This window comes from Rhinolophus sinicus, chromosome 15 (assembly GCF_057876585.1).
Source record: "Rhinolophus sinicus isolate RSI-liver-muscle chromosome 15, RSI-T2T, whole genome shotgun sequence".
Lineage (NCBI taxonomy): Eukaryota > Metazoa > Chordata > Mammalia > Chiroptera > Rhinolophidae > Rhinolophus > Rhinolophus sinicus.
Window position 1 is genome coordinate 80,239,886 of NC_142515.1, and position 20,860 is coordinate 80,260,745.

A 20,860-nucleotide genomic window follows, 5' to 3' on the forward strand; every position below is an offset into this window, starting at 1 on the left:
GTAGTAGTCTGTGATTATGTATAATCGAACAAAAATTAAAAAGAAAATAAAAATAATAAAATAGTTATAATAGAGTACTAAAAGGTAAGTAGGCACAATTTTACTTATTAAACTGTTTTTGCATATTAAAATAGAATGAATAAAAATGGGACATGATTCATCTTCTACCATATAAGTATTTATTGCTTAATTTTTTAGCAGAAAATAAGTACTTAATGTTAAACCTAATGTTCTTTGGTGATTAAACTTATTAGTATTCAAGTGAATTACAGTCAGCCTAACTAAACTTAAACTAATAATCAACATTTATTATAAGTATCACATTATTAATCATATATACATACACACATACATATACACATGTGTACATATACACACACATATTATTTTTAACCCTGTTCTAGTATTTAATATGATACAATAATAATTTACAATAATCACAAAATAAAGAATCATCAATTTTGTACTCATAGTCCAATAAATGTGAATCTTAGTTTTCCTTAAGAAACTGTAGTTTTCAATTTTATCAATAGATGGCACTACGATTTACCATATAGTTTTGTTACACTATAACTTAAAATATTTGTTAAAAATATCAGTTAATTAAATAATATATTTTTCTTCCTTCTAAAAAATTTCCCATAAATAAATTATTATTTCCTTGAAATGGTGATATTACTTTAAAAAATTCACTTTCAAAAGTGATACTAACAATTGTAATATATAATAATCACTATGTTATCAATAGTAATTAACAGTTACATTGTTATAATTCACAAAACTCCCAGATATTTTCTAAGGAATCTTTTTTTGTTATCACTTTTTAAGACATTCTGACTTAGAGTAGATTCTATGGGGAAGATGACGGTTTAGTTGTGGGGATGTTACTGTCATTGGGTGTTTTGCTTGCATGTTATTTGTTTTTATTTTAAAATAATCAATGGTCTTAAATCAAAAAGTGAGTTGGAGGAAACTCCAAATTTAATACCATAAATTATCTATTAACAGTGATAGAGCACTACCGATAGTCACAAATGATGTATTTTCTATTGTTACTCCCTTATGAAACATATGAGAGACAAAATTATCTATATTTTGTCAAAAGCATACCCCTAAGTTACTAGAGATTCTGGCATATAGCAAACCTCCTACTCCCCTGTGGCTAAATTTATTTAAACTAATTTGTATTAGCCAGAAATGTGGAGCCAGAAGCCTAGAACTTCTCAGGCCACTTTATTAACAATAAAATAATCAGAGCTTTCCAATCTGTACTGATTTTCCATTTTTATTTGGTATATCTTGTCTCTCATCATCATCATCAGAATCATCATATGCATCATAATTAGCAATAATGATAACATCTTATAATATTTGATCAATATGGGGCATTTACTGGCATTAAACTTTTGAAGTATGCTTGCCTAATAATCTAAACTATATTAAAACTCCTTTGTACTTAACATATTCCCAATAAATATATTGAAATAAATCAATATGTAGGTTTTATAGGGAAAAAAATGCTTATTTGCCTGACCTCATCTTTCTCCCTAATGCTCATCTATAGTCATTTATCTACATGAATGGCAATCCTGCTATTAAGAGAAAATTTAAGCAAGCCAAGGATGTCTTCTTGACCCATTTTGAAACAGTTTTCCTTTTGCACTTTACACACACCTCTTTGGATTTATCTGACACCTCAAATTTCAAAAAGACTCTATGGGTCAGAACTATGTCCTTGTTTACGCCACCAGAATGTTTTATTAGTGACGTAATCTGCTGTGAGATTAATCCAAGCACTGATTTCATCACTGTGGGGGTAGTATATCTTGAGACATAAATATTCTACGTAGATACATTTAGAGTAACCAACTTTCACCAGTCCACCTACCATTTAGGTAGTTGATTATTTACTTTATTATGTTAAAAAAAAGTTTCCTGTTCAATAAACAAAATAGATTAAAAAAGATCTGTTTACTATTTCCTATTTGTAAGTCTACAGAGAAAGCAAAGAATTTAGGAAATATGACCCGTGTTCTTTGGATATCTAATTGCAAAAAAATTACAAGGAAAGTGGTTTGAAAATTTAATTACTTCTAATGAAAAAAAATCTAGTAATGCAGTATGTCTGAGGGAGAAGAGATTACTATGAGCTTCAGCATTCATTGATACCTTCATGTAAAACATGGAATATGAATTGAGCCTTAGAAAATGGATCTGACTTACATAGACCAGAGACAATGAGAGACCCACCCATGCCAGTAATCCTGTCTTGATGACTTTAAGAATTAATGTGCTACAAGAGTAAACTGCATTGAAAAAGAAATAAGGAATGAGTAATAAAAACATGTAAATGAATGATAATACTCATAAGCATAAGAAAAGCATAAAATGGTATTAATTTGGAGAACTCATAAAAACCTAAATACAGAATGTGAAAATACAATTTTATATTTTCCCAGGGCTCCAGAAAACAGTATACTATTGACTAAATTAGTGCTACAAATGATGTTCTATTTCATTATTAAATTAATTGAAATGTTCTTTCCCTTTAGTCAACTTTAAAAATGACACAGTTGTCAAAGAATGAAACCAAATTTACTGATATACTGTATGGTACAATAAAGTGTACTAAATGATATAAAAATTAGTTAATGAGTCCAGTCATAACTGGTCATAAATGCTTGAATTATATTAAGCTATTGTTTTTCAATTTTAAAATGTTTTATTCTTTTGAAATACACTATAATTTAAGCAGAATATGGAAGAAATAATCATAAATAATACACATAAAATGAAAAATTCAAGAAAACTCCATCATGAGCAACAGTAAAACAACACAGGGAAAGAGATAAGGCAAATTCATGAACTTAAATGAAGTAAAATTTATTTTTAGAACATAAGGATTAACAAGTACACATGCAAATTGCAAAAAGTGCTTAAAATCCAATTAAGCTATCTTGAGAGTGCCCTCGTGCTAAATCTTTAAGATCAAATAAGCCTCATTATCACATTAACCTTCTTTCGACTCTCTTGTTATACAAGTGTCATTACATTAATTAGCCATTATACTGTTCTTTAAGTGCTGACCACCTCACGAGTGTTTCGTAACATTACCCAGTACTTGTATACACAGAAGTAATCCATGAAATATCACTGGTGTTGACCTATGTAAACTAGCCCAGTAAACCATGTTATATTAATTGAAATATGAGTATGGACATAATCAGATCATGATTTTATGAAGGACAATAATTTTATTTTATAATTATATATATTTTTATAATTATAAAATAATTTTATAATTATTTTTAAGAAAACACGATTCAGTACATTCACTTACCCATAAAAGTATGTAAGTATATTTATTTAAACCAAAAAATAATTCTGGCTGAATGAGTCAATCATAGGTCAATAAGGAAGAGTGGTACCTGAGAATGCATCATCTACCTGAGAGATTTGCTCCTGTTAATGAAAGACTCCACACACCATTTGATTCCTGTAGAGGAGTTTTTCTCTCCTCAGCTCTTACTAAGTCCTGAAGTGAGTAGAGGGATGGAGCATCTGTTTTGAGAAAGACTGAGCATATTTCGCTCCTCCCTTCTTACATGCTGGGTCTACCTGCAAAGAAGATGCATTCTTTTCAACTCTCTTGGAAAAATTAGTGGCATTGGCTCTGTTTCCAAGTACTGAGGTCCACAGCAATGTTTATGATTTGGGGGAAATTAAATTATGGCAGTTAAATAATTGCCTTATATTTCAACCATGTTCTCTAAGCAGCTTTTCTGTATTCAGATAATATTTTGTCTTTTATGTGACTCATTAGTGCATCTTTTCTCTCAATTAGTTCAAAAGACACGATCATAAGCGAATGGTGTTATTTACTAATCTGCTAAATGCCCAGTATCGGATGCTTTAGGAAACCATGCAAAATTCACAGGAAGTGTGATTGACACACTAATACTAGGAGGAATCACAACTTTTGCAGTGGTTCCAGTGGGTAAATGAGCCCTGATGGCATAATGCCTCGGAGCTGATTTTCTTTTTTTTTTTTAATAGGAAAGTTGGCTTCTATATGCTGCAGACTCAGCACAGGGCTTTAGACCTTAAGCTTTAATAGATATGGCCTAATTAGATTTGATCTCATGGAGTGACTTTTTTTTTTTCCCACAAGTGAATAGTTCTGTTTCTGCAGAGTTTTGTCTAACAAATACAGACCTTAGGAGACAGGTCACCCTGTGTATGAACTATCATAGTTCACCTTCAAATTATACAGGTACACTTTGGTATGGTAGTTCCATCAAGGCTAAAGCAGAGATAGGTCCTTTGTTAGGTATCGGTAAGTGGTTTTGCTATGTTTCTCTACCAGGTTTATGGTCAACAATTTTGTGTGTGCTTTTTTTTTTTCTTAATGCCTAGGCAGCTAATTTCCATTAATGGTACAAAGGACTAAGTATAGGTTATTATTTGAAGTATCAGCAGCAGCCCTAGGTAGACAGTACTGACTGACTACCCAAATTCCATTAACTACCGTTAGTTAAACAAAGAAGGGATCTCACAGAGCTAACTTGCTATAAAGACCAGCTTGTTCCAATGCTCTGGGGTACCAGCCCACTGTCACGCGGTAACAAGAACAGGTATTCCCCATTTTAAGAAAGTTCACATTACACCACTTTTCTTTTACTAAAGACGAACATCAGTACCTGTTTTTCACTAACCAAAAGAAATCCTAAAGAAGATTTTCCCTTTTTATGAAAACAGGTGTAAAGCGAGAATGGCATTCAGTATTTGTGTTGCAGCGAGCTGTTAAAGAGTCAGTGGGAACCCAAAACAGCCAGAGTGGCCCCGCCAAGCCCCTTCCCTGGGCACTGTGGACACTGAACATCACCATCAAGCTGAGCCAGAGCTTTGAACTGTGTCTCTGAGCATCTGTACTTTGTCGCCACTTATTGTGTGCATCCATTAGCAAGATCTGTCCTGAGGTAAATGCTTCTACATTTTAGAATGCTCTACTTTCAGACAGCCGGGCAAACCTGGACTCTGATTTCCTTATTTGTATAAACTCTGATTGTGGTTTAAGATTGCAAAGATGTACAGGATGTCTTCACCCAAGGAAAATCACATATTTTATTAATAAACAAATATGACCCAAAGAGGTCTGTTATTTTAGAGAAATCAGTCTCAAGGACTGGACGCAGAAAAACACTTAAAGCCTAAGACAGCAATTAAACTTTGATACCTCCACTGTCTCTAAGAATTAGGTTTGCTTAGGATGTTAAAGAGGAGCTAAAGCAGTTCAAAGACTATTCCTTAATTTTCCATCAGGATGCAAATAGTAGAAAATGAGAACAGCATAAAGGAAGAAAGACTGATGAAACTGGAAAAGTCAGACTTACTTAGGGGAATGTCTTAGAAGACAGAGCAACCAGATATGAAAAGGAAAATTAGATCTTGAAGTCCAATACACACACACACACACACACACACACACACACACGCACACACACCATGGAGAGGTGGCTCTTAACAAAGGTAGTAATACAAAATGAGAAAATGTTTTAGCTGTCTACTTAATAAAACCATAGACAGTCCCCAGCAATCTAACAGCAGAGGAGAGTAGAAAAAGCTCAGAGAGCAGACTAGAGTAATTCTTCAAAGGGATCCTAAAGCAGGAACTAATGAGAAATGTTTATTCATCTATTCATGTGCATTAATTTAGCAAATATATATTCAGTCACAGCTGTGCAAGGCATTGCTTAGGGCATCTAAAACAGAGGGAGAGAGGGACGGAAGGAGGGAGGAGGAGGAAGAAGGGGAGGGAGGGATGGAGGGAGGGGGAGAGGGAGAGGGAGAGAGAGAGAGAGAGAGAGAGAGAGAGAGAGAGAGAGAGAGAGAGAGAGAGAAGGGATCTTCTCTGGTGGGAGAGATTCAAAATAAACTACAAATAAACTACAAATGTATTAAATAAATAATTTACCTTTGTTAATTAAATCTAAGATGATATTATTTATATACCACTAACAAAGAAAAAGATCCACCTGTTTCGTAGACACATTGCTTTTTATAACCATACATTGTAGAATGCATGCCTAGTTCAAAGATGTTAAAATATGAGGGGAACAAAAACAGTGCAAATAGTATATGCAACTTGATAGAAGGTAATAGTGCTATGGATAAAGTTGAGAGAGATGTCAAGTTGGAGAAGGTGGGGAATAGTTATAATTTTAAATTGTGTACTCTAGATAGGCTTCATTGAGAAAGGGACATTTAACCCAAGAGTTGAGATAGGTTGAAACTGAGCCTTGTGGAAATCTGGAAAGTTTCTTCAGGCAGAGGGAATAACCAACACGAAACATTTAAGGGCATAAAAACGGTGAGCACTGGGTGCAGCTGGAGTAGAGTCTGCACCCTGGAAAGAGTAACAGGATAGGAAGCTACTGCAAAATGAGAATAGCTTTGGTTTTGAAGGACACTCAAGACTGGCTTTTAATCTGAATGACATTGGGAGCCATACAGGATTTTAAGCAGAAGAGGGATGTGACCTGACCTCATAAATGTGAAGTTGGGCAAACACATAAGTAAGTAAATAAATAAATAAATAAGTTAGGGATACAAAAAAAAAATAAGAATACTATTTCATAGATCTCGATCAAGTGTTTATGCAAATTTTGGGGATAAAGTGTGTTAGAAAGACAGAAGAGCAGTATCAAATTATCATGGCATCCCTGGATGTATTTCAAAGTGACAGTAATTACAGGTGGTCAAGGAGTTATCCACTGTACCACAGGTCACATGCCAGGAAATCTACAGAATTGAGATTCTGAGGGAAGTCACAGCCAGGATGAAACATACTAAAAGGATTCTAGGCAAGATAATGATGGATCATGTGTGGGCATAGGTTAGATATTGTTCTAATGGAAGAATAGCCCCTGGGTGGGATTACTGAAATCCACAAGGACAAGGTGGAACATATTTGTTTGAACTGTGAATATCTCTGACAGACTCAAATGTAATATTTTCAAATCTCTCACTATGACAGATCCCACAGGAGAATATAGAGAAATACATGGAAACAAAGAATGTTTGGGCCGGAAAGCAAAGAGAAATAAAAAAGAAGACACTTATTTCTAGCATACTTCCCTACCAAAAGAAACAGGAAGGAGTCCAAATCAAGAAGACGATAAAAATGGCTGAACCCCCCCTCCCCCGAAAGATATAATGGAAAGACTAAGAGAAATTGCATTGGAAGCAGGGGGAAATATAGGAGAAATAAATATAGCACACAATCGAGAAACATTCTAAACTGAAGAAATGATACATTGTGGAGCTCACAGTGAGGTTTTCATCTCTGCTGGGCTCCTGAAGGCATGCTCTACAGTAACATTAATCTCAGTTTGAGTTTTGGAATCAGCTAAAGTATACATGCCAGTGAAAACAATGGTGGTGAAATCCCTATGGACCTGGTTTCACAGATGCAAGCAATTCCGTAGTGGCATTGGGTCCAAAGTGCCTGTTCCCAAAGACAATGATTGTCTTCAAAGTTTTCTGAGAGAGATGACACTGCGTGGTTTGATCTTTCTCCTAGAAACCTTAGGAACACTATGTTCTTGTGGGGAAGTCAGGTTAGATGTGTATTAAATGTCTGCCCTCTTCTTTCTGAGCCCAGAGTTAGCTTCCCTTTCTCAGACTCCCTTAGAGCAGAACGCACTGATTGTGAGTTCAGGTAAGTACGCAAAGGGTCATCTGCTACCAGGAGGCCTGTCCAATAAAATACACACAACCGATGCGTTGTTTCCTGTTACCTATTAAACATAGAGGATCCAGTGGAGGACGCCAAGTCCTTAGGGAAGTAATTCTAAAACTATATGTAGTGGGGGATGTTTTGTTTTTGTTTGTTTTTCCCTCCAATTTCTACAGTTACCAGAAAAGAAGATCATGTACATAGATGATGTAGCAATAAGAAATTACTAATAAAAATAAAAAATTTTCAAAGCTTACTCATAAATTCTATACTTTATCCCATGAATAGGTAACAAATAGCTCACAGACTGGATCAAGGACAAAGAGCAGACCTGAATGTTACATTGTTAATTGGTGTTCATTATGCTAAAGAAAAATTCAGAAATTTGAAATTATATGAGAGAATGAGGGGGCTCAGAAAGGGTAAATGTAGAAGTCTTGGCAGTTAAAGAAAATATCCATGAGAGATATTTAACTACTAAAGCAAAAATAAAGCAATGTATGTGAGGTTTATAACATAGGTAGAAGTAAAATGTTTGCCAATATTATCACAAAAAATGGAAAGGGGAGAGATCAAAGTATGCTATTTTAAGGTACTCATTTTATATGTGAAGTTGTGAAGCATTTGAAGATACATGGTAATAAGTTAAAGTTGTGTGTTGTAAATATACCTTAGAGCTACATCTGAAAAAATAAAATAAAAAAGAAGTATAGCTAATAAGCCAATAATAGAGATAAAATAGAGTTCTAAAAATTATGTAGCCCAAGAAGACAGAATACAAGGAAGTAATGAATAAAGAACTAATGCAAAACAAACAAACAAACAAAAAACAACCAAAAAACCTAATGCGACCATTTGAAAACAATTACCATGACTGTACACTTAAATCCAGTGAGAATTAGCCCCGTAGCCCAGTATACATATTGAATTTGTCCTGAAGCCATAAACTTTTGAAGGACCTCTCTCACTGAAAGGGAACCAAATAGGAAATTAGGGAAGAAAGTGATTCTTCAGGCTTTACTTTTACTTAAAACTTTTGGACTTTCTTTACACTTTATGTTGCAAGAGAAGAATAATTTAACTTTGGATATTAATTATTTTGGACTAATTTATTTGCAACTTTAATCTTTGAAGTTTTATTTCTTTCCGGGAATTTAATAATCAGATTATATGTGAAATTTTAAACATCTCTATGCTCTTGCTTTTGCGTACTTGTAGTATCTTTATGTCATGATTTAATCTAATTGCAGGAGCTCTGAAAAGCTCTACTGAACAGTGTAAATGGACATAATTTAGCATGGGAAATAATAGAGAGAAATAATTTTTAGGCCTTGGAGTTAAGGAATTAATGTACTGTTCTATCATATTTCAAAGCCTTCTAGAAGTGAACATATAGTGTCCACCAGTGTTCTCAGGGGGAGCTACAAAAGGGCAGAAGGAGTAATTAAGGTAAAGACTTGTCTAAGTAGGAGTGTCTGCAAGAGCAGCTCTGAGAAAAGAACTTTGGTTCAGATAGTTGATTTGGGAAGTGATCCTAGGAAGCACAAGTTGGAGAGTAGGAAAAGTAAGATAGAGGAAAGAAAAAGAGCAAGGAAAGAAAAGAAAAAGAAAAAGAAAAAGAAAAACCGGCAAGGTGCATTCATGAGATTCATGAGCATGTCATCACTATGAGCAAAAAAACTCAATTTCAGTGTGGATGCTTTGAAGAATTATGTACAACGCAGCTCAGAATCTTCCCACAGAATAAGTGGGAAATCGTGCTTCTCACCCATTGACCTGTGTCCCTCATTGGTTAAGGACGATCCCTGGGTGCATTAAATCCCTGGCACATCTGGTCTACCTTGAGTGCAGCTGTTAAGCTTCCTGTGTTAAATAAAGTTCTTAAGAGTGACAGAGATACTAGTTCCTGCAATAACAAACTGTAGAAACACCTCTACTAGAGCTGAAGTGCCCAGTGTGGAGTTTGGAGCAAGATATCACGATTGTCTGCTGAAGGACCTTATGAGAGGGTGGGCTGATTTGATACACGTCTGATCTCACACCACCCAAAGAAATAACTGAGATCACTATAAGCTTGGTTCCAAGTCAAAATTAAGAGAATAAAGCTGGAGACGATGAGGAAGGAACATATAGTCCTACTTCTCATGTTTCTAGGGAATGCAATTGCTAGGGTAGTAGTCCTCAAACTTCATTGTCAAAATTATCACGAGGGTTCGTTAAAACACAGATTGTTCTACTTCATGCCCAGGGCCTCTGATTCAGTAGGTGCGGTGATCCCTGTCCGGAGAATTTGCATTTAACACAAGTTGCTGATGTTGGTTGCCCAAGAATGCCAATTAGAAATTTACTGAGCCAGAGTAACCCTCAAGGCTTCTCTCTCTCTCTCATCCTAATAACTCATTGTGCGGGGAGGAGAGAGAAGGAGAAACTAGGACTCTAACTTCCTGCTTTCGGGATGTTACTGTTTGCAGGAAGGTTTTATTCCCATTGGCACTTTGGCTATGCAAAAAGTTTAGCAGGGAAGGCTGCCTGTGAGTGGGCAAGGAAGTTCAAGTCTATGATGCAAATGAAGAAGCCCATCGTTGCCCTAGACTTAAGCCACTTTCTAACTTTGAAGGAGAGAAATAGGAGCGTTCTATACAGACATCCTATAAAACAAGCAATTTTGTGTAGAAATTTCTGACATGACAAAGAAAAAAAAATCCACTTGATATTATGTGTGGGATCTTAAACAATACCATGAACGAAAAGAGAAACAGCAGGGTCTATTGTGAATATGGACAAGCTTTCCGCCCAGAGGGTACTGTAAACACTGAATAACTTTTAAAATTTCAAACATTCTGCATCATAAACTGAAGATCTAAAGACAATTTACTTTATGTAAAAAGAAAAAGAAAAGCATGAAATGAATTCCACTGGTAGAGTCAAGCTTCTTTGATTTATACATAATGTTTCTTCTGACAAGGACACAAAAGCACTCCTATATTTCAATAATTTAATTTTGCATTGTTTGAAAAGAAACAGAGCTATTGATAGACTTTTATTTGACTTGCATCCTGGGATATTTAAATAGACTTTGCACTTCAAAAATACTCTTTTACAAATTCCATTAACTTGTGGTATTTTCAGACCTTTTATGGTAATCAATGATATATTTTATTTTTATTACTAATTGACAAATTGTTAAGATAAATATGTTAAATCCTCTATGAAAATACAATTTTCTAGAGGTCTTTTTAACCTTTTCTGAAAAGTGGATAGGGAATGGAAAATGAGTTAAACTAGTTTTAGAGCTTTATTAGGTTCATAACTGTGTTATTTGGCTATCTAATTTGCATTTTCTTGCATTTTCATTGTATTTTTCCACTGTCAAAGCTCATTCCTAACTATTCTCTTGTGATTGAATTATGACAATATTCTGAGTGATCCCAAGTTTACTATACTTATTTATACACAAAACATATGTTTAAAGTTCTTATGCCAAATATAAAACACCATAAAACCAAAAGAAAGAGAAACAACAACAAAAGGGAGAAATGGCTTGTTTAGCAAATCACTTATAGGGCTGCTATTTTATAGCTAATTCTACCATTTCAAAATATTTTATTGTAAAGTGTTATATTAAAGAAAAAAACAAAGGCCCAAAATGGCATCACTCATGCTAAAAGTCTGTGATATTAAACCTAGATTTAATACCATTTTGATCTAATACCAAAATGATCTAATTGCATTTTCAAACCTCTCCCAGAAATGTGATCTTAACCAGTCAGTCCGAAAGTTTTTGGTCAAGCACCAGTAAGGTACTCTGTCATGTGGACCGTCACCATCGCCCACAGAAAAAAAGAGGCGATCTGCAGAATACAAATTCTTCCTGTTTTCTTCCTCGAAAGAAAAGATGTTCTGGCCCAAAAATAATCCTGTCTTTACTTTTCTTAATAGCTCTCTTGCCCGCCCCCCTTCTTTCTATAAAAAATAAAATAAAATAAAATAAAGTTCCATTTCAATTTCATAAAACTCGGAGCCCCCTCTAGCTACTAGATGGGGTGCTGCCTGATTCATGAATTGCTTAATAAAGCCAATTAGATCTCCAAATTTACTGGGCTGAATTTTGTCATTTAACAGTCATTATTCTATTACTGTTTTGTAAAACATTTTGACTCTCTAGACACTTTTGTGATAAAAATGGCTAGTTACCTATAAAATGTATCACCCCTCCCCATTCCGTCTGTCTTTGTGATTAATTAAACCCTTAATCATTGTGGATTAAGGTTAAAGAAATATACTTTGTAATCTCTGCATTTAGAGAGGGCCAATGGGTGTTATTTATTGTAAGTGCTTCCACTAAAGTTCTTTTAAAAGCACTGCCTGAGGTGTCAGGTGCTATTTTTCTTTCCACTCTCTTCCTTTTTCTTTGTGGAAATATGAACACGATGATCAGAATTTCCACCACCATTTGGAAAAGAAGGGATGGCATCATGAATGAAAACCGGGTGCTAATCACAGTATGGGAAGCATAGGACAACAATGACATCACAGAGTGACGTCATGCAGGGTGTCATGCGGGGTCTCAGCTCCCGTTCTACACATAAAACCGTGGTGAGGCCAAAAAGGAACACCCATGGAGCCATAGATAGGGGAGTCACACCACTATAGTCTCGCCGGCGGCTGGGTTGGAGACACAGGAAGCAGGAGCCACACGATCCGCAACCTGCTATCTACTTCTCTGCCAACCGACCTCACTTGCTAGCTGCAATTTGCCATGCTAATTGAAATCCACCGTGCTAACTGCAATCCGCACTTGCCAGCCACCGTACGCGTGCTAGCCCCCCATCTGCTGCTAGCATAGCCATGGCAGTTATATTAGTGGCCAATAGCTCGCTGGTTACAGCTGATGGCCAACTAGCCACAGTTGATGACCATCCAATCACAGTTGATGGCCATTTACTTCCCAAGTCAGCACCTTTCCACGTGAGGCCGAGAGCCTGGAAACTGCACTCCTGGCTCTGTCCCCACAGTGACCATCCTGAACCACCTTATCTAGGCTTCTTCCATGCAAAATAAAAACACACCGGTATCTTTTTAAAGCCCGTTGTTTTGGGTCTCTGTTATAGCAGCCAAAAGTAATCTCTTACTGATACAAATGCATTTTGTACAGATTTTTAGCTTCTTCAAATAGGTGTAAATATTAAAGATGTTTCTTGAAGTGCACTTATTGTCTCCCTTTGATAAAAATGTAGTAGAACAAGTTTTTGATCAAATTGGTTGAATTTAAATTTGGTATTTTGTACTTCATTTCTCCTTTTCAGTTAAAGCCAGGACTGGCAAGTTAGATTTAGAAGAACAGCTGGGTTGCCTTAACAGCTATCAAACCTTAATGCTCCATACGTTCTTTTATACAGACTTCACATAATTAAAAATATTTCTTATAAACAGAATTATCAGATGCCTTAAGAAAATGCTTTGAGTGAAGGTATTTTGTTTGTTTGTTTGTTTGTTTTCTTTTCTCTGTAGTAAGCCATCATATTATTATTTGACCAACTTGGAAAACCCAGTCAATTTTTCACTTCATTTTACATTTCTCATCATCTCACTTCTTTTCTTACCTACCGCATTCCTTACCTTGCCATTTATTCTATGGTCCCTTATTATAATCATTCTCTTGCAAACTTGCTTAACTTCCTCATGCCTATTTGTCTCCCATTTACTCACCTGAAAAATGCTGATTAAAACCAAATCTCTTCTTGCTCTGATTGCAAATTCACAGCCAACCACACCTGAAGAACAAATATGTATCTTCTCAAGGACACCCAAAAATCCATCCAATATGCATACTGCCATGTCCATCACCCCCTGCCCTGAAAGATCATTTACTTTATAGCTCTTCCTCTCCTCAAACCACGAGTGTTCTCACAGACTCCTCATTTTCGACATCGTGTTTCCCCGAAAATAAGACCTAGCCAGACAATAAGCTCTAATGCATCTTTTGGAGCAAAAAGTAATATAAGACCCGGTTTTATTTTACTATAAGACTGGGTATAATATAATATAATATAATATAATATAATATAATATAATATAATAATACCTAGTCTTATTTTACTATCAGACACAGTTTTCTACAATATGAGACTGGGTCTTGTATTAATTTTGCTCCAAAAGACACATTAGAACTGATTGCCCGGCTAGGTCTCATTTTCGGGGAAACAGGGTAGTTGGTATTCTTCACTGCACTGAAAAAACAACAAAAATCCAAGCAATACAAAGAGGATTTCCTCATGTTCTCATGCTGAACACCTGTTTCTAAAGAGTCTGTCTTGCTCCCTGTTTCAACAGATTAACTATTCATCTTCCAAAGACAAATCAATGTAACTATATTAGATCAGACTTTGAAAGACTCGACTACTGCATCCCCGCCTTTTTCTGTTAAAGAAGCTGCTTTACATCTCTATTGGATTATTCACCACAGCATAAAAAAATGGTCACATCTGTAATTTTATAAAATTCCCTCCCTTGACCCCAGCTACCACAGTTATTTCTCTGTTCACTTTCAACCTATGTTCAGCAATGATAATATCATTGTTCCTCTTACCAAATCCCATCCCTCATGAAAACATTTATAGCAAGGATTCTGAAGTAGATTAAATGTAGTAGGAGGTAATAGAAAGAGACTGGTTTTACTCTTAAGTTCAGAGACCTTTGTTTCTAGCAAAGGGAAAACATTAGAGTTCATCCGAGGCAATCACTGCTAATACAGTTGCCTCTCCTCATCGACAGTTTTATTTACCACAGTTTCAGTTAGCTGTGGTCAAACAAGGTCCAAAAAGATTAAAAGAAGATGCCCAGGAATAAACAACTCATCAGTTTTACATTGCACAAGGTTCTGAGTAGGTGTGAGGAAATCTCTCCCAGTCCCACTACACCTGTCTGTCACATGAGTCATCTCTTTGACCAGAGTCTCAACCATGTATATACTCCCTGCTCCTTTGTCACTTAGTAACCATCTAGGTTCTCAGATATACTCTCACGCTATCACAGTGCTTACATTCAAGTAACCCTCATTTTACTTAATAATGGCCCCAAAGCACTATAGTAGTGATGGTGGCAATTTGATATGCCAAAGAGATGCTGTACAGTGTTTCCTTTAAGTGAAAAGGTGAAAGGCCTTGACTTAATAAGGAAAGAAAGAAAATAACAAAGAAAAAAAAAACACAAAAAAACAAAACTATGCTGAGGTTGCTAAGATCTACAGTAAGAACAAATCTATCCGTGAAATTGTAAAGAATGGAAAGAAATTTTGCTAGTTTGGTTGTCACACTTCAAACTGCAAAAATTACAGCCACAATGCATGATAAGTGCTTAGTTAAGATGGAAAAGGCATTAAATATGTGGGTAGAAAACATAAACAGAAAGCATGTTCCAATTAATGGCAACGTGTTGTGCCAGAAAGCCTTGAGCCTTTAGAAGATTTCAGCATGGGATCCCGTCAACTATTAGGCAGAAGGTAGGCATGAGCGACTGGAGGGGTGGGCAGTAATGTAATGAGCACTTTGCAGTGCCCAGGTCCACTCCCAGGGACCACCTAGGTCCAAACCCCAAGGACTAATTTTTTAGTTAGAACATCCTGAAAAAAAAAAGGAAGTAAAATCTATCTAGAATTATCTGGTTTTTGACGCCTGTACAGAATGTTAAAGCTTACCCTTGGTTTAACCTCAGCCTCATTATAATATAGTTACAGTAAATTAGCATTGTGGTTTCAACCTCCCCCACACCCCATGGGTTTTTCTGTGTGCACTATGGATAAGGGCATGCATAGAAAGGAATGGGTTATACAGCCTACACATCACATATCAATCAAATGACCCAAGTCTGTACATCACATGCAGAGCTGGCTCAATGCCAACAATACAAAATTAAAACCCCAAACCCTTTGCGGCCATTGCCTCTCTTGACTTGGCTTGTTCTTCCCTTAGAATGTATCTTAATAAGCTTTCTTTATACCTTCATGTTTGCTGTTTGCTGATCTGTAATTCTTTACTGCATTGGCAAAAGGACCAAGCAATTACTCCGGTAACAACACGAGTGAACACATCCACATTACTTCTATTACAGTATATTGTTATAATTATTCTATTTTACTACTGGTTATTGTTGTTAATCTGTTACTGTGTCTTGTTTATAAATTAAACTTTACCATAGGTATGTATGTATAGGAAAAAACATAACATACATAGGGTTCAGTTATATCCTCGGTTTCGGGTAACCCCTGGGAGGAGTCTTGGAAGGTATTTCCTACAAATGGGGTGGGGGGCAAGATTGTATTAAATTCCTCTTAATTAATTAATACTGTTAAGACTGATAGTGGCAGAGAGTGGGCTCTGTTTTTGAGAGTTGATTATTCCTTTATTCCCACATTCCACTTCAGAAAAACCTGAAATCAGAAAGTAAACAATTCATCTATAGGAAGGGATGAAACGAGGAAGCTGAGTTTCCCCAACGTGGCTCAGGGCACATCTTGCAACATGAAAGTCTGCAGTTTGGCTCAAAGTTTTCTTCCTGCGCTTCCCAGCTGGAAGCATAGCAAATGAGTGAGTTATGTAAGAAACCTGCATCAGATGTGAATGAGGAGCAGAAACTCCTGAAGAACCATTGTAAAGAGCCATTTACAATGGGTCTCACCCTGTACTAAGTATCACAATTTAACGGGAAGTTGCTAAAATGCAGATTTCAAATCAAATTTCTACATAGTCGTGGTGAATCCCAGGGTTCTACATTTTTGATCATTTTTTCATGTGATTCTGGTGCAGGTAGAACATGAGCCATGTACTGCTTTAAAAACGACCAAGTACTCTAACATGATTGGTAATTAGACAGAAAGAACCAGGACTGGGAGTTAGGATAAGAGATAAAAGACAGAACCAGGGGGGTGGGGACTACAGAGCATTGATCTTGTCAAATAGGCCGTTAGTCTATAAACAATTACAACAAAGAAGGAGGTGAGGACCAGACTTGCAACAATAACCATTTCCCCATGGATACAGCACCTTGATAGGGGACCTCCCCCATATAGAACTGTCCTGTACTGCAAGATTGTGTATCCTCAGGCACAATTGCTATATCTGAAAGTCTAGCTGCAAACATCTGAGACCAATGGGGACAGGATACATCAGCTCCCTCACATCTTGCCTGCTTTCTTCACTGGTTTCCTTAAAAATTGGTTTCCAAGTTGTGATATTGTGATTAATAATAAGAAATATATATTTGGTCTTCATCCCCATTTCAGAGCTACCACAATCCTGGAATTTCCTAAATGTTGAGAGTGATGAAAGTATATTTTGTTATGGTAATGAAGTGATTTTGGATCTCGCCCAAGGTTGGTAGCTAGTTGTCACGAGAATCAACTATGTGATTAGAGGTTTGAAATCCCTGTTCAGGGGGCAAGAGGAGTTGGAGAATGAATTTCATTTTCAATAGCCAATGACTTAGTCAATTATGACTGTAATAAAGCCCCCATAAAAACCCAGGAGGACAGCTTCCTCGTCCTTTCTTTTTTTTCCAGAAAGCATCCACATTAAAGAACCAGAATGTTTTGACATGCCACCTTGCCAGGCCCCAGACCTCACCTTTTGTATCTCTTCATCTGACTATTGATTCATATTTTTTAATACTTTAATATTCTTTGCAATAAATAGGTAATCTAGTAACATATTTCTCTGAGTTCCGTTAGCCATTCTAGATAATTAACTGATCCCAAGGAGGGGTATGAGAACCTCTGATTTACAGCCAGTTGGTCAGATAACAACCTGGATTTGGAAATTGGCATTCTGATTTTGAGGGGGTCAAGGGTCATTGGAATCTCTAGGGGTTTGATCAGAAGCACAGATGACAATCTGGGCTTGCCGCTGGTATCTGAATTGTATAGTCTTGTAGGACTAAACCCTTTATCTGTGGAATCTGATTCTCTCTCTGGGTAGCGAGTATCATAACTGAGTTGAATTCTTGGACACCCTGCTGGTATCCGAAGTTTTTGTTGGTGTGTGGGGGGAACCCCCCTCCACATACATGGTAATTAGGTCCAGGCACCCAATATATAAGCCTTTACCCATGTCTAGTTGCCAACTGACGTTGCTCTAGAAATAAGGCCTCGATCAGCTTCTGTTGAGTGTCGACAATTGAGTTGAGTGTCGAACCGTGAACTCCCCAATCTTTTCAACCTTTTTGGCAACATTTTCTTAATTGATTTCCAGGACATATTTCCCATCACAGGGTGCTCATTCTGTGTCTTCCTTTCTCCACTTGCTAACCTCAGCTCCAAAGTTTGGACTTCACATCCATCTATACTCATTACTAAAATGACCTCATCCTGCTCAGATTTATGATTTTAAATACAGTCTCTACACTTTGATATTATCTTAATATACAACTTTGGCCTGTCACTCCCCTTTGATCTCCAGACTTTTATACTAACTTGCATATTTGACTTCCATCTGGATAAGAGTGTTGAAGTTAATTAGTCAAAAAAAAAAGTATGAAACAAAAACAAATTATATTAATCTCATTCAATCTCCAAATGTGCTTCTTCTCCATGGCAGTTAATGTTATGCCCATATATCCAAATGCTTCCTTCAAATTACTTGGGTTATTTTTTTTTCTTTTTAATTCCCTGTCTTTCATACTCACATGCCATTCCTCAGTATATCATGAAATCTACTTTTAAAATATATTCCAATCTGAGCACTTCTTTATATTTTCACCATTCAATTGTATTTTAAGCCACCATTTTCTCTTCCCAAACTATTAAAATAGTCTTTTAACATATCTCAGTGCTTCTAATCATTATAAAACAAATCAGAATGTGCCACTTTATACATGAAATACTGTGATGGCTTCCCATTACACATAGAATGGGAATCTAAGTATTTAGGTCCACGTGGTTCCATGTAATATGACCCCAAAACACGTCTCCAAGTTTATATCCACCGCTCTCCTTTTAATTCATACTAACTAACCACACTAGCCATCTTGCTCTTCCTATAGAAAGTCAAGTTTCTGCTCCTTTTTGTAAATCACACAGTAAATTTATATATATATATATATATATATATATATATATATATATATATGTCAGTATGAAAGTGAATCAGTGTGTATTAATCTTACCTGTAATCCTACATAGTGACTTCAACTAAATAACTAAAATTTGAATTAAAGCAGAGACAAAATGAAGCTCTGATTGTAAGAATTATATTAGCCTACTTGACCAATGTCCATAGCCATTAAATTAACCAGTAAGACTATACAATTTGCTGTACATAAATAACATTTTTATATCACTAATAAGATCAACTAACTAGGTGATCTGACTAAAGTATTAAAATACTTAATTCTTTCAGTTTCTAAAATGTGTATGGTTGCCTATTTGTTGATAGTCTTCTCAAGCTGAAAAAGTAATTTGAATTTCCTAATGTTTAATTTTCCAATGAGAATGAGTTATTTCGTAATGTTTCATGATCAGAACAGTGGTGCAAGTTTACAATATTTATTCACTCAAATACTTTTTTAAATTGAAATAGGTTTTACATTAACAGTGTCTGTCATAAATAAATAAATGAATAAATAAATAAATATATAAATACATAAATAAATAATGAAGACTTGCCTTCCCAATCAACTATGACATTCTTTGAATATCTGGTGAAGCAAAAAATAATTTTAGCAACACCACATTCCTTACCGTTCACTTGGAAGATGTGAGTCTGATAGACTTTTTCATAGCCATCTGCATAGCAGGTGTAATTGCCCATGTGAGTTGTGGTAACCTTAGTAATATACAAGGACCCATCATCTCCAAAGTCCTATAGAAAAAAAAGTAACATTTAAAAAGTGAGTGTTTGTATTTAATATATTTTTAAACAATTCACTTTTTTTTAAAGTGTATTTAAAGGAAAATAAATAAAGTAAAATATTGTTTTAAACTATCAAAATGCTCATTATTAGTCCTATAAAGCTGGAAAACCTGTCATTACCATTTTTTCAAGGTATGATTTGTTTAAAAAGTGTAATGTTACTCATAAGCATAGTTTTTTAGTATTTATTTGAAATATGTGAGTTTATATGTAAAGTCAATTTCCACATTTTTTTCTAATTCAGTTTACATCTTTAATTAATAAAGCTACACCATGAATTTTTCTTATTTGTAGACACAACAAACAGAACTTAACTACATTCTTCCCATTTATAATTGTCCATTAATTTTTATATCCTTTAAGTATGTATTTACCCAGAAAAATTGATTAAATCGGTGTGGTCTCAGAGATAAAAATTTATAGATGTATTGATAGAATAGGATTTTTTAAAAATCTAGAAGCAATCAATACATTAGACAAAAAGGTTACCATAACATTTCAAAGCTTGGGGACAAATACATAACCATTGTGGAAAAGAAAAGAAAAATCTCCCACTGTTGTCAAAATCAAATTTTAGAAGCACCTTTGGAAAATAAAGACAAGAAGACATTGCCTTTTTTCTATAAAGGCAATGAATACACTGGCAAAAATTGTCAAAGTCAACTTTTTCCGAACTCTGGAAATAGGCAAAGGCTCACCTCAATCTACAGAGCACCAACTATAGTAATCATTCCACAAATAAGTAAATCAAACCATCATGTAGGTATTTCAATTATTTCTCTTTAAAACTGGGTGGATGGTGGGGTGGTGGCTGAATATCTGTGAAACAGTGGGATTTGTGGCATTCATCTCTCCACAGCTGTGTGGAAGCCTTGACCCACCAGCTTTGTCACTTGGCTAGCTGTGAATGCCATGATCCCAGCAGACACCTGAGAGGGAAGAACAGGTATGGAGCTCTTCCAAGGCCTCATCCCCAGAGAACTCTCACTATTTGACCTACTTAGCAGTTTCCTGAAAACTTCAATTTTTGAGACTTTTTTTATTTTAGAAAGATTTAGAGCTCAGCCTGTGTAAATAGTCCTACCCCTAAGTCCTTTACTGAAAAGTAAAAAACGAAACAGAACAAAATGTCAATTGTTTAACATAATAGCTTCTTATGATAGATACTAGTTGTGGATAACAATAGGCACGACAAACATTTAAAAGGAAAAATGTGCAT

At 35.6% G+C, this 20,860-nt stretch overlaps 1 protein-coding gene across 5 annotated transcripts in view; it reads right to left on the reverse strand.

Annotated features, from left to right (window-relative positions):
* Positions 1 to 20,860, reverse strand: part of FSTL5 (follistatin like 5) — a 639,519-nt gene that overhangs the window by 145,085 nt on the left and 473,574 nt on the right. For all 5 annotated transcript variants that reach the window (XM_074337776.2, XM_074337777.2, XM_074337780.2 and 2 more), the window contains one exon: positions 19,470 to 19,590. In XM_074337776.2, coding sequence (XP_074193877.2) covers positions 19,470 to 19,590 — 121 coding nt within the window. The remainder of the gene's footprint in view (positions 1 to 19,469; positions 19,591 to 20,860) is intronic.